A 17883-nucleotide genomic window follows, 5' to 3' on the forward strand; every position below is an offset into this window, starting at 1 on the left:
GTGTTTTATTATGGTGAAAAACATATGTCAAGAGTATTACGTCTGATTTATTAGTTGTGCTTGTTAAGAGGAGCGTGATTATTTATATCGCTCCTGAATACTTGGCTTACATTGCAGGAGGGACCTTAATAACATAACCCATTTTGCACATTTCCACAGCAGAAACCGAGATGGAAAAACTGTTTAAATAACCAAGTTGCTTTCATTAAAATCAACCACACTACATTGGTTTGACACACATTAGTTTTTGTATATCTGTGTTGCACAAAGCTCTCGTCACTTTGTTTAAACTAATACTATTTAAAATTACAAATATAATGTGAATAGTTTACTTTTGATATTTAGTTGATAAAACAGTTAATGACGGCCCAGTAACATAGAAAACAATTATTTAGCTTCAAACTTGTTGCCTTTCTTTTTGAAATTCACTGTTAGGATCTTGAAATCAGCCACAAATCTGAGGAAGTTGTGTTTGTGAATGGGCATCTGAAGGGTACTGTCTGTCTTTAGAAATCTTTACACTGTATTAGCCAGCTCAACTTAACACTGCTTTGTGTACTGGTGTGTGAATGCTCGGTGTTGTAATCTGTAATGATTTTTTTCTCCGTTTCCACAGTGGCTCACTGCGCCTCCTCTAGACAGATCATCTCGCACTGGAAGAACTGCACCCGGCACGACTGCCCCGTCTGTCTGCCCCTGAAAAACGCCAGCGACAAGAGAAACCAGCAGCGTAAGCCACACTCTCATTTAAAATAAACCACCTGCACCGATACATTCCCTGCATGAGCTTTTTTCATAGATCAAGGTTATACTTCATGCTACTGCATGGCAACACTGAATATAAAACAAACAAACAAATAAAGTTCCTAGCACATGTGATTTAATTAGTACGGTTAATGATTGAATCTCACTAATAACTAAATATTTTGCACAAATGTTTAGTCTCTTATTAGGGCCATTGAGATTTTTTTTTTTTAATTTTGAAATTCTGTTTGATAAATGCAAAGAAAATGAAAATCATCCTTTCTGCCCTGATACTCAAAATCGACTGTTTTAAAAGTATAGAAACATCTACATTACTGATTGAAATATATTAACTGGGTTCGTAACTGTACTGATTGTGTGTTGAGATGCGGGGTGCGTTCAGATTGAGTGCTGCCATCTGTAGGTCGTGTGAGCAGCTCTGAGTGTGAAAGCACGAGACCAGCAGCGGATTCCGGCAGGCAGCGGGACTGTAATCTGACACTGCGGGGGAGGGGCTCCACCCCTGGTTTTTCACAGGGGGGCGGGACACAGAGCTCCCGCTCTCTGATTGGACAGCCGGTCACTGACTTGTTTAAATCCCCCTGTAGTGGCAACAGAAGCACGCTCTCTCAGTGTCTCATGCAGTTCTGTTCCCTGCCGCTGCTCGAAAGTGTCCTGTGTTTGCAAAATGGCTATTCCACTTCAATCGCTTCTGTTTCCAGATCAAGTGGAATTACTGCAAGATTGCAATTATTCCGAATAGAAATAATTCTTGAAATGCATTTATTACGTTTCAAAGCAAGACAACCCATATGACTAGGATAAAATTAACTGATAGATATCCCCATACTTCCCCAGTTGATTTACATCAAGATTTATAGACTCTTATTTAGTACTACATATCATCTTAAATGTTGTTTTAAATATTTTTCATTATTTATGCACTAATTTTGCATATAATTCCAGAACATAAATCTAAACAATGGATAGCGCAAGGTTCAAAGTAGTTTTATTTAGTGGACAAATTAAAGTTTAAGGAAAGGGGGTTTTGGATAATCTCTCTTTATCAAAAAAAAAAAAAACCTATGGAATATATGAATAAAAGTAGTTTGATTGAACCAAAATGTTTTCTTCTATTTGCAGCGATGCTGAGCTCTCCTAACACTGGCATGCAGGCTCCGCTGGGCCCTGTGGGTGCGACTCAGACTCCTGCGTCCTCCATCAGCAGCGGCACGCACATAGACCCCAGCTCTATGCAGCGGGCGTACGCTGCACTCGGCCTCCCGTACGGGAACCAGCCAGCTGCGCAGACGCAGGTCACAGGACCGCAGACCCAGCAGCAGCAGATGCGCTCCATGCCTGCACTAGGTATCAACTTCAGTTCGCAAGGAAATCTAAAAAGTGTTTGAATATTTACTGCGAACAATATAAGGTTCCATGTTCATTGTTGACCTTGAAAACTGCTTTCATTCTGTAACTTCATCTTGCATCGTATTGATTACTGTGAGCCATTTACTAAACATGCACACAAGTGCATCCAAATTTTATTGCATAATTATATTTGCTAAATGCAATTTATCAAATATCTTCAAACATGCCCACAAGTGCATCAGAATATTTAATACATAATTGCATTCAGTGCAATTTATCAAATATCTTTAAGCATGCACAAGTGCATCACAATCTTTATTGCGTAATTAGATTTGCTAAATGTATGGGTAACAATCAAAGATCTTTAATCAAAGATCAAAATTGGTGCATCATTGTCTATAAACAATCAATTTAATTGCATCTGCTGTCAGTATGGATAGAAACATCATGCTGCTCCTCATATTGTGTATGCGTGTATAACCCCTGTCTGGTTTCCCACAACATCTTCAGGCACTAACCAGATGAACATGGGTGGTAATGGTATGAATGATCAGACGAACCTTCACACCGATTCCTCTCTTCCCTCATCCCTCAAGTGAGTCTCTTCACCTTCACCCCTCACTTTTAACCTCTTACACACACAAAGCAGAGTGGGAAATGTTCATCTGTAGAGTCCAGCAATGTAACAGAGCAAATAATGTCATTGTAGAATGATTTTACAGAAATTCTGTATCAATAAGTGGTTGAATATGATATTTTGAGAAGATAAAAAGGAGTAATATTTTAAAAACAAACTTAAATCGATTTTTGTATTTGGCTTGATTTTGAGAGAAATGTCGTCACACCAGTACATTATTTGATTTTAGCTTGAACAGTGTATGTTTTCGGGAAGGCAAAACTTGAGAACTAATGTTGTAATCCTGCTCCCACAGTCAGATGATGCCTGATGGGTCGAACATGGGCGGCACGGGGAACCTGCCCACAGCTGCGCCGCTGTCAATGCCTGGCATGAAGAAGCCCTGGCACGAGCACGTCACTCAGGACTTGAGGAATCACCTAGTGCACAAGCTGTGAGTTGAGGAAGTCTTCGTATTTCAAGATCACCATTTGTCAAGGGCAGTTCTCTTAACACTGCATTTCCCTACAGAGTTCAAGCCATATTCCCGACCCCAGACCCTGCAGCACTGAAGGACAGACGCATGGAGAACTTGGTGGCTTATGCGCGTAAGGTGGAAGGGGACATGTACGAGTCTGCCAACAGCAGGGTAAAGCGCACAAACCTTCTCGTTACGTCTTAACCTTCTTTCAGGATGGTGTTTTGTGACTGTGAGAAGGCACCAGGTGGCTCATGTTTTTATATTTTGTGTCCAGGATGAGTATTACCACTTTCTGGCTGAGAAGATCTATAAGATCCAGAAGGAGCTGGAGGAGAAGAGGAAGTCCAGGCTGTCCAAGCCGCCTCAAATGGGTGCTCAGGGTCCTCAGCAGCCTGGCCTTCCCCAGCCCAACACTATGGGACCTGGACAAGCCATCCGGCCTCCGAGTTAGTGGCTTTGTTTTTTAATGCTTTGACTTTCTTGTTGTTAGATTTCCTTGGCTGCTTTCTTGATTAGCTGCTTAAAACATGCCTTATTTCCTCAGATGGACCTGTTCCTATGTCCAATGTGCCAAACCAGTTGATGGCCCGGATGCAGGTTCCTCAAGGTAGGGTTTTCATTCTGTATACATGTATACACTACTGTTCAAAAGGTTGAGGCGGTTAAGTTTTGGAAAATAAGTATCTAATGCACAAAAAGTGCAAAAACTACAGTAAAAACAGTAATATAGTGAAATATTATTACAATTTAAAATAACTGCTTCTGTTTTAATGTATTTTGAAATGTAATTTATTTATTTGATGCAAAGGTGAATTTTCAGCATCCTTACTCCAGTCTTTAATGTCTTTCTCAAAATCTCACTGACTTCAACAGTTTTCCATTCTTCTATATTTTCTGTGATTTCTTTTTGGCAGAATGTAATGACTTCATTTCTGAAAACAGAAGACTTTATGAAATTTTATCAAGTGAACGCATAGGGTCAACCCTAATTGATTAATTTATGGCAATATTATCAAAAATGAAAATGATTTGCATATTACAGAAATGCAATCGGTTGTGAATGCCATTTCATGTTGGCTTGAGTAGGATAAAAGCAGTCGGGCAGGTCGTACTGGTAGCGCAGGAATTACTCTGAAGCTTCAATCTCCCATTGAACAGAAAATCTCTTTACCTTCTTTTAATGTATTATTTCAGGGATGGGCCAGTTCAATCCGGTGACCATGCAGAACATGCAGATGTCCCAGTCACCGGTGGGAGCTCCCCGGGCTGCGTCCCCTATGACCCACCCCCCTCAGATGGGCATGGGTAACGTTCCAGCGGTGAGCAGCAAGAAGTGATTCCAGATTGATGCCAGTTTTGGAATTTTTGATTTTAAAACACTGTATATTTAGTCAGATTGAAATGTTTTCTCCGTGTATTTATAGTCAACATTGTTCATGAGATGGGCGCCATTTTGGATTTTCACAAAAACAGGATTGTTTCACTAGAAAGAAAACTTATCAATAGCTTTATCATTCATGTTGTCAGAATTGGTTTTTAAGACAAAAACATACCTTTGTGTCTAAATGCTGATTTATCTTCATTCTTTTGCAGATGAGCATGTCTCCCTCCAGGATGCAACAGGCACCAGCAATGATGGGAGGCCATGTTGGCAACATGGTGGGCCAGACGCAAAACCAGAACCAGTTCATGAACCAGACGTTCCCACCCTCAGGCGGGGGCATGAATATGAATGTAAACCTGGCTCAGCAGTCGGGACAGACTGTCCCACAGGTGAGGAGTCAGAATTGTCACGCCTTTAGTACGGTTTCATTGTTCGTGGTGTTACTCCGGGGTTAATAAGAGATGTTTCACCATCCCAAATGCTTTTTGTCTTCCTGTCATAGAGTGCATTAGTGCCTGCCCACTTTTTCAGCGGCATTGGTTCCGGAAGGGTTTTTCCATTCATCTTCATAGATATTAAAAAGAAACTTATAAGCTATGAACTAAATCAGCTACATTTACTACGTTTAATTTGAAGTAAAAAGAATGTCAAAACTCAAACAGAAACACAAAGTTACAAGACTGGGTACTTATCGAGGGAAAGAACTGCAATCCCACAATTTAAATGGAGAAATATAAAAAAATATTTAAAGTTAAATATATTTCATAAGTTCAAAATGAGCATTATTACATACAAATATGTAAAAAAAAAATTGAGCGCATAGGAAGACCAATTGGATTGCATCATTAGCGGGTGCTTATTATAATATTTTTTTTAAATAATGATGCAGTCTGATGGGTTCAACAAAAGCTTATCCCAGTGATTAACATCCTCTGGGCTCACATTAGATCTGTCTTTAAAGGTTTATGAGTTATTGTTAAAACCAGTCCTCCTGTAGGGAAAACGAATGGAGTTTTTAGCTCCGGAACCCAACTGTTGTAGTTTGTTGTGCTGTGTCTGAGTCAGTATACCCTGCATCTCTCCTCTGCAGCAGCAGCAGCAGCAGAACGCTAACCTGACCCTGAATCCTGTGGGCCCTCTGGGCACCCCGTCCACCCTGTGCTCCACCCCTCCTCCGCCCTCCGCCTCCACCCCGTCAGCTGCCGCTAGCCTACAGTCACTCCAGACCCAGCCTTCCACGCCGGCGTCAGTCGGGGGCCACGTCACACCCACTCACATCCCCAGCGGCTTGCCCCGCCCTCCCTCAGCCCTGGGCTCCTCCCCCGCCCACTCCCAGCCGCTCACGCCCCTGCAGCCCCAGCCCGAGCCCTCCCTGCAGATGCAGCAGCCCACCTCTGTGCAAGCGCAGCAGCCTCGCACTCCGGTGAGGATCGTCACGAAAACACAGCCTCGATTGCAGCTTTATGCCATGACTCCCTTAACTCATGTCCTTTCTCGTTTGTCTGTCCGTTAGCTCTCTCAGATGGCCGCTAGCGTTGATAATAGAGTTCCTACGCCAGCATCCGTGGCCGAGACTCACTCCCAGCAAGCTTTGCCCCCCGACTACCCTGCTGCCGAACACAAAGCTGAGCATCAAGAAGACGAGCAGGAATTTGAATCTGGGAAAAAGCAGATTGATGTCAAGATGGAGGTGTGACTTAAACTTAAAAGGGCTTAAAAATGGTTCAGAAATTCTTGATTTTATTTGGTATTGTTTCTTGAGTGTTTTACACTACCGTTCAAAAGTAATAAATTAGTGAATTAATATTAGTAAGACATTACTATTCATATTAGTAAAAAATGTTGTTCAATGAGGCATTCAATTGATCCAAAGTTACAGTAAAGACTTCTATTTTAGACAAGTGCTGTTCATTTGAACTTTCTGGTCATTCAATTCATTCTAAGGATTTTATTCAAAGAATCCTGAAAAAGAATTAAGCAGTACATTTTAACACTCTACATTCTCTAGTTTCCTAATATTTCATTGTCTCGTGACTCAAGTCTAATGACACAGTCTTTACTAAACATCTAAACATAATTCATGTTGTTCATTAGGATGACGATGTCAAACCTCCTCAAGTAAAAGAGCAGCCAGAGTCTGTAGAACCTAAACAAGAACCGATGGAGACAGAGGAGAAGAAACCAGAGATAAAGACCGAGCCGAAAGAGGAGGACGTGTCCAGCAATGCTGCATCCGGTCAATCTGCCCAGTCGCGCAAGAAAAGTATAAACAATATTCTGAAAACACTGAAACATAATAATAATTTAATAATATCTGCAGCTAGATTAATCACATAACATCATAATTTGTTACAGTTTTCAAGCCGGAGGAGCTCAGACAGGCGCTGATGCCAACACTAGAAGCTCTGTATCGTCAAGACCCAGAGTCCTTGCCCTTCCGCCAGCCGGTGGATCCCCCTCTACTGGGCATCCCGGTAAATGGCTTCTCTTTAAATGCTATAAATATATGAAATCAGCCCTGCATCTTCTAAAAAAAAACAGTTTGTCTAGTTTTATCCAGTTAATGCTACGGAGTTCAAAAATATCAATAAAAAACTATGATTGTTAAAATATATATTTTTTTTTTCCAGGACTACTTTGACATTGTAAAGAACCCAATCGATCTTTCCACCATCAAGAGGAAGCTGGACACGGGGCAGTACCAGGAGCCTTGGCAGTATGTTGACGACATCTGGCTGATGTTCAACAACGCCTGGCTCTACAACCGCAAAACATCTCGAGTGTACAAGTACTGCTCAAAGCTGTCCGAGGTGTTCGAGCAGGAAATTGACCCCGTCATGCAAGGTCTGGGATACTGCTGTGGGCGCAAGGTGAGAACTTGAGCTTCTTCATCCAGGAAAAGAGTGGTTAGCTTACATATTAGCATCTGTATATTTCCTGTTTTTATTTCTAGTCAGAAGCTATAGTAATTTTTTAGTGATTCAACACAATCAAGTGAAATTATCAAAAAACAATTATTAATTTTTTTTTGTATATATATATATATATATATATATATATATATATATGCATGCATGCATACATACATACACACATACATACACACACACACACACACACACACACACACACACACACACACACATACATACATGCGCACACACACACACATATATATAACTTCTACTATAACTTCTGACTAGAAATAAAAACAGGAAATATACAGGTGCTGGTCTTATAATTAGAATATCATCAAAAAGTTGATTTATTTCACTAATTCCCTTCAAAAAGTGAAACTTTTATATTATATTCATTCATTACACACAGACTAATATATTTCAAATGTTTCTTTTTTTTTATGTTGATGATTATAAAATCCCAAATTCAGTAACTCAGAAAATTTTCCAGAAGTTTTTCAACTCAGGATTTTCAGAAGTCTTGGCCAACTGAAAAGTATGAACATGAAAAGTATGAGCATGTACAGCACTCAATACTTAGTTGAGGCTCCTTTTACCTGAATTACTGCAGCAATGCGGTGTGTCATGGAGTTGATCAGTCTGTGGCACTGCTCAGGTGTTATGAGAGCCCAGGTTGCTCTGATAGTGGCCTTCAGCTCTTCTGCATTGGACCTCAAGCAATGTGGATTGTGTGCCTCTCCTCTCTTCCTCCAGACTCTGGGACCCTGATATCCAAAGGAAATGCAAAATTTACTTTCATCAGAGAACATAACTTTGAACCACTCAGCAGCAGTCCAGTCCTTTTTGAAGCGAGACGCTTCTGACACTGTCTGTTGTTCAAGAGTTGCTTGACACAAGGAAAGCGACAGCTGAAACCCATGTCTTGCATACGTCTGTGTGTAGTGATTCTTGAAGCACTGGCTCCAGCTGCAGTCCACTCTTTGTGACTCTCCCCCACATTTTTGAATGGGTTTTGTTTCACAATCCTCTCCAGGGTGCCGTTATCCCTATTGCATGTACACTTTTTTTCTAACACATCTTTTCCATCCCTTCGCCTCTCTATTAATGTGCTTGGACCAGAGCTCTGTGAACAGCCAGCCTCTTTTGCAATGACCTTTTGTGTCTTGCCCTCCTTGTGCAAGGTGTCAATGGTCGTCTTTTGGACATCTGCCATGTCAGCAGTCTTCCCCATGATGGTGTAGCCTACAGAACTAGACTGAGAGACCATTTAAAGGCTTTGCAGGTTGTCTTCAATATTGAACCTTTTCACAATATTCACATTTTCTGAGATACTGAATTTGGGATTTTCCATAGTTGTCAGTTATAATCATCAAAATGAAAAGAAATAAACATTTGAATTATATCAGTCTGTGTGTAATGAATTAATGTAATATCCAAGTTTCACTTTTTAAATGGAATTAGTGAAATACTTTCTCATGATATTAATGGATGGGTATCGTTAAGGTTTTAACGGTATTACTACTCTTACCGATACTGCTTAACTGTCCGGTACTTTAACTGTATTCTTATCGGTACTTTGAAATTGTGTTAGGCAGTCGAAAAATTTGCATTTCTCTGTCTGCACATAATGCACTTTTGAAAGATGCTTTGACAGATTGCTTGTGTTTCCGTCCTTACATGCAAAAGTGTTGTTGCACTTATGACAGCCAGCGTTGTCTGCATCAACTCTTGTGAAGTATAACCACACTTTGGAACGTTTTGCTGTCTCCGCCATTGTCACTCTTTGTATTAAACAGGAGTTTTCGTACTGTAAGGGGCTATTCACATATCGCGTCTAAAAACGGGCGGAAAACGCTAGGCACGCCACTTTCTGATTTTTTTCGCCAAAGCCTTCGGGTACTTGCGCTCCTGAGGAGTCTGCCGTTGCTAGGCAACCATGACCTGCTCTCTCCACGAAGACGCAGAAATTTCAGCGATGGATAACTGGATTTGCAGCACTAAAAACTGCTAGTAGCATTGCTACTAAATTAATTTAAAAGTCCACATACAGCTATCAGCTGTTCCTTCATCTTGGCTGAGCTTTCAACGTTGTTACGGAAAAGGTGAGGAAGTTCCATGACCAGCAGTGCACTTGCGGCATTCTGAAATTTGTCGCACCGTGTGCGCATCGCTTCACTTCCATTATGAGTGTGCATACCGCACGCCTACATTTGAAATAACGAACTTGAGCGCGCAAAATACGTGATATGTGAACGGCCCCTGCGTGTGTGTGCAGCGCGCTCATTCTTGTTGTGTGTGTGTGACTGAAGGCCATATTTGTGGTTACAAACATTTAGTGATTACTAAATGCTGTTGTAGGTATGTAATAATAACTAAAATATCACTGGTGTAGTCAGTGTTTAATAAGTTGCTCTTAAAAGAATTGCATTTTCTCTGTCTCCACAGTACGAGTTTTCACCTCAGACGCTCTGCTGCTATGGCAAACAGCTCTGTACTATCTCCAGAGACGGCACATATTATAGCTACCAAAACAGGTAACCAATTGCATGATCGGTGGTGTGAGAAATGAGAAGGGGATGAATGACTTTCCAAGTGGGACTGTGATGCACTGAGATCAGGCGTGTGACGTTTAGTGCTCAGTTGACTCCATGTTGTTTGCACCTTATAAACTGATTCATAAGCTGGTTCAAAGGTTAAGCGTCTTGCTCTAGGGTTCTTTTTATTAGTTGTATTATTTTTATTAAATAATTTAAAAATATCACAATAGAAATATTTAATTCGTTTAGCAAATTTAGAATTTTCTTTAGTAACGGTAATAGTAAATTACTGATATTTTAGTCATTTTAATCTATAATTACTGTTTTTCAGTACTGTGTAGCCCTGCAGAATTAGTTTTTAATTGTATTTCTTAATCAGAAAACTAATCACAATTAAATGTTTTCCCTCAAATCCCGCAGCCTTAATTAAGTTATTACAGAAATGATGTGCCTGGAAGAGCTCAAGTGCTTCACTTTTCCATAACTGGCATTAGTGCATGTTTCTCATCTCATCACATTGTCTTCGTTTCTGTTTCATGCCTTTAATTTGTTCCTAAAATCAAATCAGAAAAGGCATGTGGTTACTTTCAAGTGCATGAAAGGACATATCATCCTGTAGCTATCCATCATTTTCTTTGATTTATCGCTCATTTGTGAGTTTGAATGCTAACCTGTGCTCTGCCTTGGCCTGTTTGCTGTGTGTCGATGTCTGTCCGTCTCTGCGTTCTGCGCTCTTGTGCTGTGCTGCTCTCCGTGTGCCGGTTTGCCTGTGCTCTTGTGTGCTGGCTCCAGTTCACCCAAATATGGCCTTGTTGCCGACAGGTATCACTTCTGTGAGAAGTGCTTCAACGAGATTCAGGGCGACAGTGTCACCCTCGGAGATGACCCGGCCCAGCCGCAGACGTACGTATCTTCTGCCGCTCAGAAGGCTTTGAGGTTTTTCTTGGTTAAATTACAGTGTTTATACTCAAAACTGAGTTGTGCATGTATGAAGTAGAATTTATCTTGTATGTGTTCTGCAGTATGATATCAAAGGAGCAGTTTGAGAAGAAGAAAAATGACATGTTGGACCCTGAGCCGTAAGTTTAGTCATTTTAATGCTTGTAATATTTATTTGAATATGTGTGACAAAATATCCACTCTTATCAAAATAGTTTTTAACAACACTTTCTGTCTAACAGCTTTGTTGAATGTAAAGACTGTGGCCGGAAGATGCATCAGATCTGTGTACTACATTATGACGTCATCTGGCCATCAGGGTAAGTGTTTTATCTCGCTGTTCTCCTGAAGAGTTTAGCATGACATGATCCTACAGCTGCTTTGTTTGTGTCTCCTTCCTATTACAGTTTCATCTGTGACAACTGCCTGAAGAAGTCAGGGAAAACAAGAAAGGAAAACAAGTTTTCTGCTAAAAGTGAGTGCTTTCAAAGCATCTTCTTGCTTGCCTCTCTGTCTGTTTCAGAGTGAAGTAACCGTCTGTGTTTTTCTGAGCAGGGCTACAGTGCACGAGACTGGGTTCGTACATCGAGGACAGAGTGAACAAGTACTTGAAGAGGCAGAATCACCCTGAGGCCGGAGAGGTGTTTGTGCGGGTGGTCGCCAGCTCTGATAAGACTGTGGAGGTCAAACCTGGGATGAAATCTAGGTAACCTCACAGAGAATTAATATGAATTGAGTACAGTTGAAGTCATTTCAAAATTTATTAAGAAGTGAAATGGTTAAATTTTGAATTCATGTTGACGAAATCTGGCATGTACAAACTGATTTTGCATCACATCATTTCTTTGCAGGTTTGTTGACTCAGGAGAGATGGTAGAAAGCTTTCCCTACAGAACCAAAGCACTTTTTGCATTTGAGGAGATTGATGGAGTGGATGTGTGTTTCTTCGGCATGCACGTCCAGGAATATGGATCTGAATGTCCCTTTCCTAACACCAGGTACCATGCAAATATCGATCAATGCGGAAAAAAGTAACAAATTGCATCTTGAACAGGCTTTATTGACCAATTGTCATTTTACTCCTCTTTCCAGACGGGTATACATATCATATCTTGACAGTATTCACTTCTTCAAGCCTCGATTGCTAAGAACTGCAGTTTACCATGAAATCCTCATTGGATATTTGGAGTATGTTAAGAAACTAGGGTAAGTACCACCTTGAAGTTGAAATATAGTATGTGTAATTGTATTCTGTCTTAAAACACTTGCTTTCTCCAATCACAGCTTTAATCGAGAAGTCCACTATAAATAAGCCATTCATAAGTTATTTGCCCAACCAAAAACCAAATTTGGAAACTTATATCCTTCTTTTTCACTTCACCGTTAGCACTTGCTTTTGTGATCTAATGGACCTTTTTAAAAAGACTGTGATGGCGTGTTTAACGGTCATCAGCATCGTAAATCCTCAAAAGTTTTATATATTTTGATTTTTTTTTTTTTATTGGTCAATTTGACATCATCTGTCGTTATCAGTCTCTCATTTTTATCCCAATTTTATTCTTTACTTTTTTGAAAGTCATGAAGACACTAATGGTGGAGTTTTTCTTTTGCTATTTGAGCAAATGGGAATGCAAATAATATATTAATAGTACTGTTGAATTAACCCAACTATGACTATTTCCACTGCTGAGAAAGCTGGAAATGTGAAAAAGGTCCATGGCATTGGTAGGGTTATGCACTAATGGATTTGTTTTTTTCCACCTACAGGTATGTGACGGGTCATATCTGGGCCTGCCCACCTAGTGAAGGTGATGACTACATCTTCCACTGTCACCCCCCTGATCAGAAGATTCCCAAGCCTAAAAGACTACAGGAGTGGTACCGCAAAATGTTGGACAAAGCCTTTGCAGAAAGAATCCTCCATGACTACAAGGTATGCCAATGTTGAATTTGTTTTTAAGGAATTTGCGGTCTGTTAGTTTTCATTCACAACAGGTTAACATCACACTGACACACATATGACTCACAAAATGACTCATTTGTGTTGTGCAGGACATATTTAAGCAGGCCACCGAGGACCGCCTTACAAGTGCCTATGAGCTGCCCTATTTTGAGGGTGATTTTTGGCCCAATGTTTTGGAGGAAAGCATCAAGGAGCTGGAGCAAGAGGAGGAGGAGAGGAAGAAGGAGGAGAATACAACCTCCTCTGAGATAACAGAGGTCAGTCAGAGAGCCAAATGGTGTGAACGAGTATTTAGTGTAGTCTGTAGCCATTTGATTAATGTCTTCTTTTACCACAGGGAACCCAAGCTGACAGCAAGAATGCCAAAAAGAAGAACAATAAAAAGACCAACAAAAATAAGAGCAGTGTGAGCCGCGCAAGCAAAAAGAAGCCTGGGATGCCGAATGTAGCTAATGATCTGTCCCAGAAGCTATATGCAACAATGGAGAAGCACAAAGAGGTTGGACTGGACTCATTAAATTATTTAAATTTATTTTTACTTGAATATCATTTGTTTTGCACTGAATGTGTCAAGTGCTGACCGGAAACCCTCTCGTTTCTTAAATTCCAGGTCTTCTTCGTGATCCACCTGCATGCTGGTCCACTGATCAATAGCTTGCCTCCAATAATGGATCCAGACCCGATGCTGACCTGCGATCTGATGGATGGCCGCGATGCCTTCCTGACACTGGCCAGGGACAAACACTGGGAGTTCAGCTCCCTACGCCGCTGCAAATGGAGCAGTATGTGCATGCTGGTGGAGCTACACAATCAGGGCCAAGACAGATTTGTGTACACTTGCAACGAATGCAAGCACCACGTAGAGACACGCTGGCATTGCACCGTTTGTGAGGTCAGTCTTCTCTTTTGGCAAACCTTCCTTGACAGCTGTCTCCACCTGTAAATACATCACCAATCTCCAGATATGCAGCAGTTAATTAACATATGATGTGATTGGTATGATTATCCAAAAAAAAACTAAATTCTTCTGATTTCTTTCAGGACTTTGATCTATGCATTAACTGCTACAACGCCAAGGGCCATGAGCACCAAATGGTGAAATGGGGTTTGGGCCTGGACGACGACAGCAACAACCAGGGCGGTGAAGCCAACAAGAGCCCACAGGAGAGTCGACGCCTCAGCATCCAACGCTGCATCCAGTCACTGGTGCATGCCTGCCAGTGCCGCAACGCCAACTGCTCTCTGCCATCTTGTCAGAAGATGAAGAGAGTGGTGCAACACACCAAGGGCTGCAAGCGCAAGACCAACGGAGGCTGCCCCGTTTGCAAGCAACTCATTGCGTTGTGCTGCTACCATGCCAAGCACTGCCAGGAAAACAAGTGTCCCGTGCCCTTCTGTCTCAATATCAAGCACAAGCTGCGGCAACAGCAGATTCAGCAGCGGCTGCAGCAGGCGCAGATGATGCGCCGGCGCATGGCACTCATGCAGGGCAGAGGAATGCCGCCCAGTCTGCCCTCCCCAACTACCTCAGGAGGTCCGGGGACGCCCAACTCTCAGCAGCTGCAGCAGCCTAATACGCCTCAGACCTCGCAGGCATTAGCCAACCAGCCCCAGCAGACGCATCAGAATGTGGCTGCAATGCCGCAACCATTCCCCAACCAACCATCTACGCCCGGGTCGCAGGGTAAGTCAGGGCCACAGTCCTCTCCCCTGCCCCAGCAGCAGTCTCCCCTGCCCATGCAGCCTCAACAGCAGCCGCAGCCCTCTCCACAGCAGCAGCAGGCTTTGAAGGTTGCAAAACAAATAGAGATGATGACCAAAGCTCAGCAGCAGCAGCAGCAACAACAACAACAACAACAGCAGCAGCAGCAAGGCTACAGGATGAGTGTGAATGGCATGCAGATGAACCAGCCTCGCATGATGACTCCCATGCAGATGATGGCCCCTCGTGGCCCTCAGATGGTTCAGAACATGCAGCCTGGCCAGTGGCCAGCTGGGATGCAAGGGTCCATGCAGAATCCGCAGGCACCTCTGCCACAGCAAGTGCCACCGCAGCCAATGGCCATGGCCCCGCAGCAGTCTCCGGTAGTACAGACACCTCAACAGGCGCAGATGATGCAGCGCGCCATGATGCAGCAGCAACAGCAGCAGCAGCAGCAGCCTCGGCAGATGCAGGCTGTCATGCCTCCCCAGCAGCCACAACCACAGGCCCCGCAACAACAAGGCATGCAAAGAGGGGTGGCCAGCAGCATCGCTCCAGGAGCACTGCAGGACCTGCTGCGCACATTAAAATCTCCAAGTTCCCCTCAGCAGCAGCAGCAGGTCCTCAACATCCTCAAATCGAACCCACATCTCATGGCGGCGTTTATCAAACAGCGGACAGCGAAGTACCAAGCCAGCCAACCGCAGCAGCAGAACCCGCAGGCCATGCTCGCAGGTCAGCCGGGAATGCAGAACATGGCTGCGATGCAAACTGGCCCCGTGCAGAGAGCCGTCATGCCGCCGCAGCAGCCCCAGCCAGCTGCAACCCAAGCCGTGGCTGCCCTCGGACCCCAGGGACAAATGATGAACGCTGCACACAACGGAAACCAGCAGCTGTTCCGCAGGCAACTAATGCGCATGCAGCAACAGCAGCAGCAACAACAACAGGGAGTGATGCCTCCAGCACAAGGGAGATTTCCGCAACCTCAAGGTGCGCCCAGTTACTCGCAAATCCGCATGCAGCAGCAGATGGCCATGCAGGGAGGCGCCGGGCCCATGGGTCAGATGCCGCCCATGGGTCAGATGGGCCAGCCTGGAATGAGCATGGATGCCCAGCAGAACATGCTGCAACAGCGCATGCTTCAGCAGCAGCAGCAGCAGCAACAGCAACAGCAGCAGCAGCAACAGATGCTGAAGCAGCAAATGGGATCGCCGGCTCAGGCCGCTTCCATGAGTCCCCAACCGCACATGCTTGCAGGACAACAGCAGGGAGCTCACTTACCCGGACAGGCCATGGCCAATGCACTGGGCAACCAAGTGAGGTCACCTGCACCCGTGCAATCGCCCCGCCCCCCGTCCCAACAGCCGCCACATTCCAGCCCATCCCCGCGCATGCAGCCCCAGCCCTCGCCCCTGCACTCCGGCGTGTCCCACCCCAGCCTGGCAGGACCCATGCCGGGCCACATGGACCAGGCTCACCTGTGCACACCCGAACAGAGTGCAATGCTTCCGCAACTGAACACGCCAAACCGTGGAGGGCACCCCAACGACATGAGTATGGTTGGGGACACATCGGGAGACACGTTAGAGAAGTTTGTCGAGGGATTGTAGCATTAAGAGACGTTCTTTTTGAGGACAGAGGTGTGTTTCCTACACAGGAAATTAGACAAAATAAACTGTAATAGGTTTACACAACCAATGGACTGCTTTTTCTTCCCCGTTAGAGGGATTGAAATTACTGTGTAAAGAGCAGAATCACAAAGGGTATTTTTCTGGGAGGGTTGTTGGACCGGCCGAAATGCAGTCCAGGTCTACAAATTACATTTTTAATTGTTTTCTTTGTTTTGTTTCGGGGAGGGGGTTACTTTGAGCTTATGGACTTTTTAAATGGAATATCTCAAGGCAAAATATTTGATTTTATTATTGAAGACTTTCGTTTTGTATGTTTGCAAACTGAAATGCGTTTTTTTTTTTTCTTGCCGAGTGTGTGTGCGTGTTTAGGGACTGTAAGATACTCGGTGTGGAATTAGGATCAGGAGCAATCCTCATTCCTGTCTGATACGTATTCACATTTACCAGGTTTGGAAAAGGAACGCACCGCCTTTTTCTCTCCAAACTGTGGAGTTTGTACAGAGGACCTGTATTCATTTGTACAGAAAGGAGCTTGGCTACTGCACACACACACACGAACACGCGAGCAAATTGTGAAAGTTGCTCTTATTTTTCAAGGTGCCCAAATGCGTTAATTTATTGGCCTGGATTCAGTAGTTGTCTCTTAAGATGTAGGAAGATGTTCCTGTTTTTCTCGTTTGATCTCTGAAACATCAATGATGTCCCCTCCACCTCGCGTATGAGGCCGGAGCTTCTTCTGACTGCTGATTTGTTCAAAGAGTTCTTCAGTCAACCTCTTATGTTTTTCTCCTCATGAAACTTGAATTGAAGGTGAACGATTCTTTAATGTAAATCATGCAGCTTGATGACATACTGTAAATAAAAGGAAAAAAAGATTGAGATCGCTGTATAAACTGGTTAAGAACTTGTTTCGTACTTATATACCATATTGTTAAATAAACTGTGTGCAACAGACACGACCATTGTGCTGACTTGGTTTGCGTGTTTTCACAATGCTGATTTGAGGTAATTAATATGCATGGGTTTTAAACTCACACCTGACTGTGTCCACATAAATCTTAAAATCATTTCACAGTTCTTTCTTTCTTTCTTTGATCTAGAAAGGGCAGTGTATGATTTCTTTCTTTTTCTTTTCGGATTCACTTTATCTAATGGAGAAGTTGAATGTACCAGAACATTACATTTGAAATGCAATTATCAAATGTGCCACAGAAGTTCAACTATCCATCTTCAGCATGAGATTGGAGTGTGTGCTCACCACTGGCTTCACTGCACCTTCTGGTGCCTGAAAGGTGCCACTGCAGTTCACCATTTCTGAACACACTGCATGTTTCGTTTTAGGTTTGGATGTGATTGAATTTATAGAAGGTGCATCTTTTTTCTTCTTCTTTTGCACGAGTCTTTGCTCTAAATCATGGACTGCAGGTAATCAATCTCGTTTCGACCAATGATTGGAAGTGTGGTGCTTGATGATTAGCAATTTAGCCAAAAAAAAAAGAAGAGTAAATGTCATAATTTTGCATGTTTCTAGATTTTTTTATTATTGAAACTGCAAGTGCTCTATTGCAGGCTCCATGCGCACTGGAGAGAGAAAACC

At 43.0% G+C, this 17883-nt stretch overlaps 1 protein-coding gene across 5 annotated transcripts in view; it reads left to right on the forward strand.

Annotated features, from left to right (window-relative positions):
• Nucleotides 1-17245, forward strand: part of LOC113067358 (CREB-binding protein-like) — a 40808-nt gene extending 23563 nt beyond the window's left edge. Inside the window, exons 5-31 of one of the 5 annotated variants that reach the window (XM_026239714.1) lie at nt 617-730; nt 1888-2112; nt 2626-2710; nt 3048-3185; nt 3263-3380; nt 3487-3658; nt 3757-3819; nt 4407-4531; nt 4806-4985; nt 5684-6019; nt 6110-6286; nt 6691-6859; nt 6952-7070; nt 7227-7466; nt 9960-10048; nt 10844-10954; nt 11074-11130; nt 11233-11310; nt 11398-11465; nt 11546-11696; nt 11842-11988; nt 12083-12196; nt 12758-12923; nt 13043-13210; nt 13291-13452; nt 13564-13845; nt 13995-17245. In XM_026239714.1, coding sequence (XP_026095499.1) covers nt 617-730; nt 1888-2112; nt 2626-2710; nt 3048-3185; nt 3263-3380; nt 3487-3658; nt 3757-3819; nt 4407-4531; nt 4806-4985; nt 5684-6019; nt 6110-6286; nt 6691-6859; nt 6952-7070; nt 7227-7466; nt 9960-10048; nt 10844-10954; nt 11074-11130; nt 11233-11310; nt 11398-11465; nt 11546-11696; nt 11842-11988; nt 12083-12196; nt 12758-12923; nt 13043-13210; nt 13291-13452; nt 13564-13845; nt 13995-16265 — 6125 coding nt within the window. In that variant the 3' untranslated portion in view covers nt 16266-17245. The remainder of the gene's footprint in view (nt 1-616; nt 731-1887; nt 2113-2625; nt 2711-3047; nt 3186-3262; nt 3381-3486; nt 3659-3756; nt 3820-4406; nt 4532-4805; nt 4986-5683; nt 6020-6109; nt 6287-6690; nt 6860-6951; nt 7071-7226; nt 7467-9959; nt 10049-10843; nt 10955-11073; nt 11131-11232; nt 11311-11397; nt 11466-11545; nt 11697-11841; nt 11989-12082; nt 12197-12757; nt 12924-13042; nt 13211-13290; nt 13453-13563; nt 13846-13994) is intronic. The other 4 variants (XM_026239717.1, XM_026239715.1, XM_026239716.1 and 1 more) reach the window with 4 other exon arrangements.
• Nucleotides 17246-17883: the final 638 nt, after the last annotated feature.

The sequence above is a fragment of the Carassius auratus genome, linkage group LG28B, assembly GCF_003368295.1.
Source record: "Carassius auratus strain Wakin linkage group LG28B, ASM336829v1, whole genome shotgun sequence".
Taxonomy (NCBI): Eukaryota; Metazoa; Chordata; class Actinopteri; order Cypriniformes; family Cyprinidae; genus Carassius; species Carassius auratus.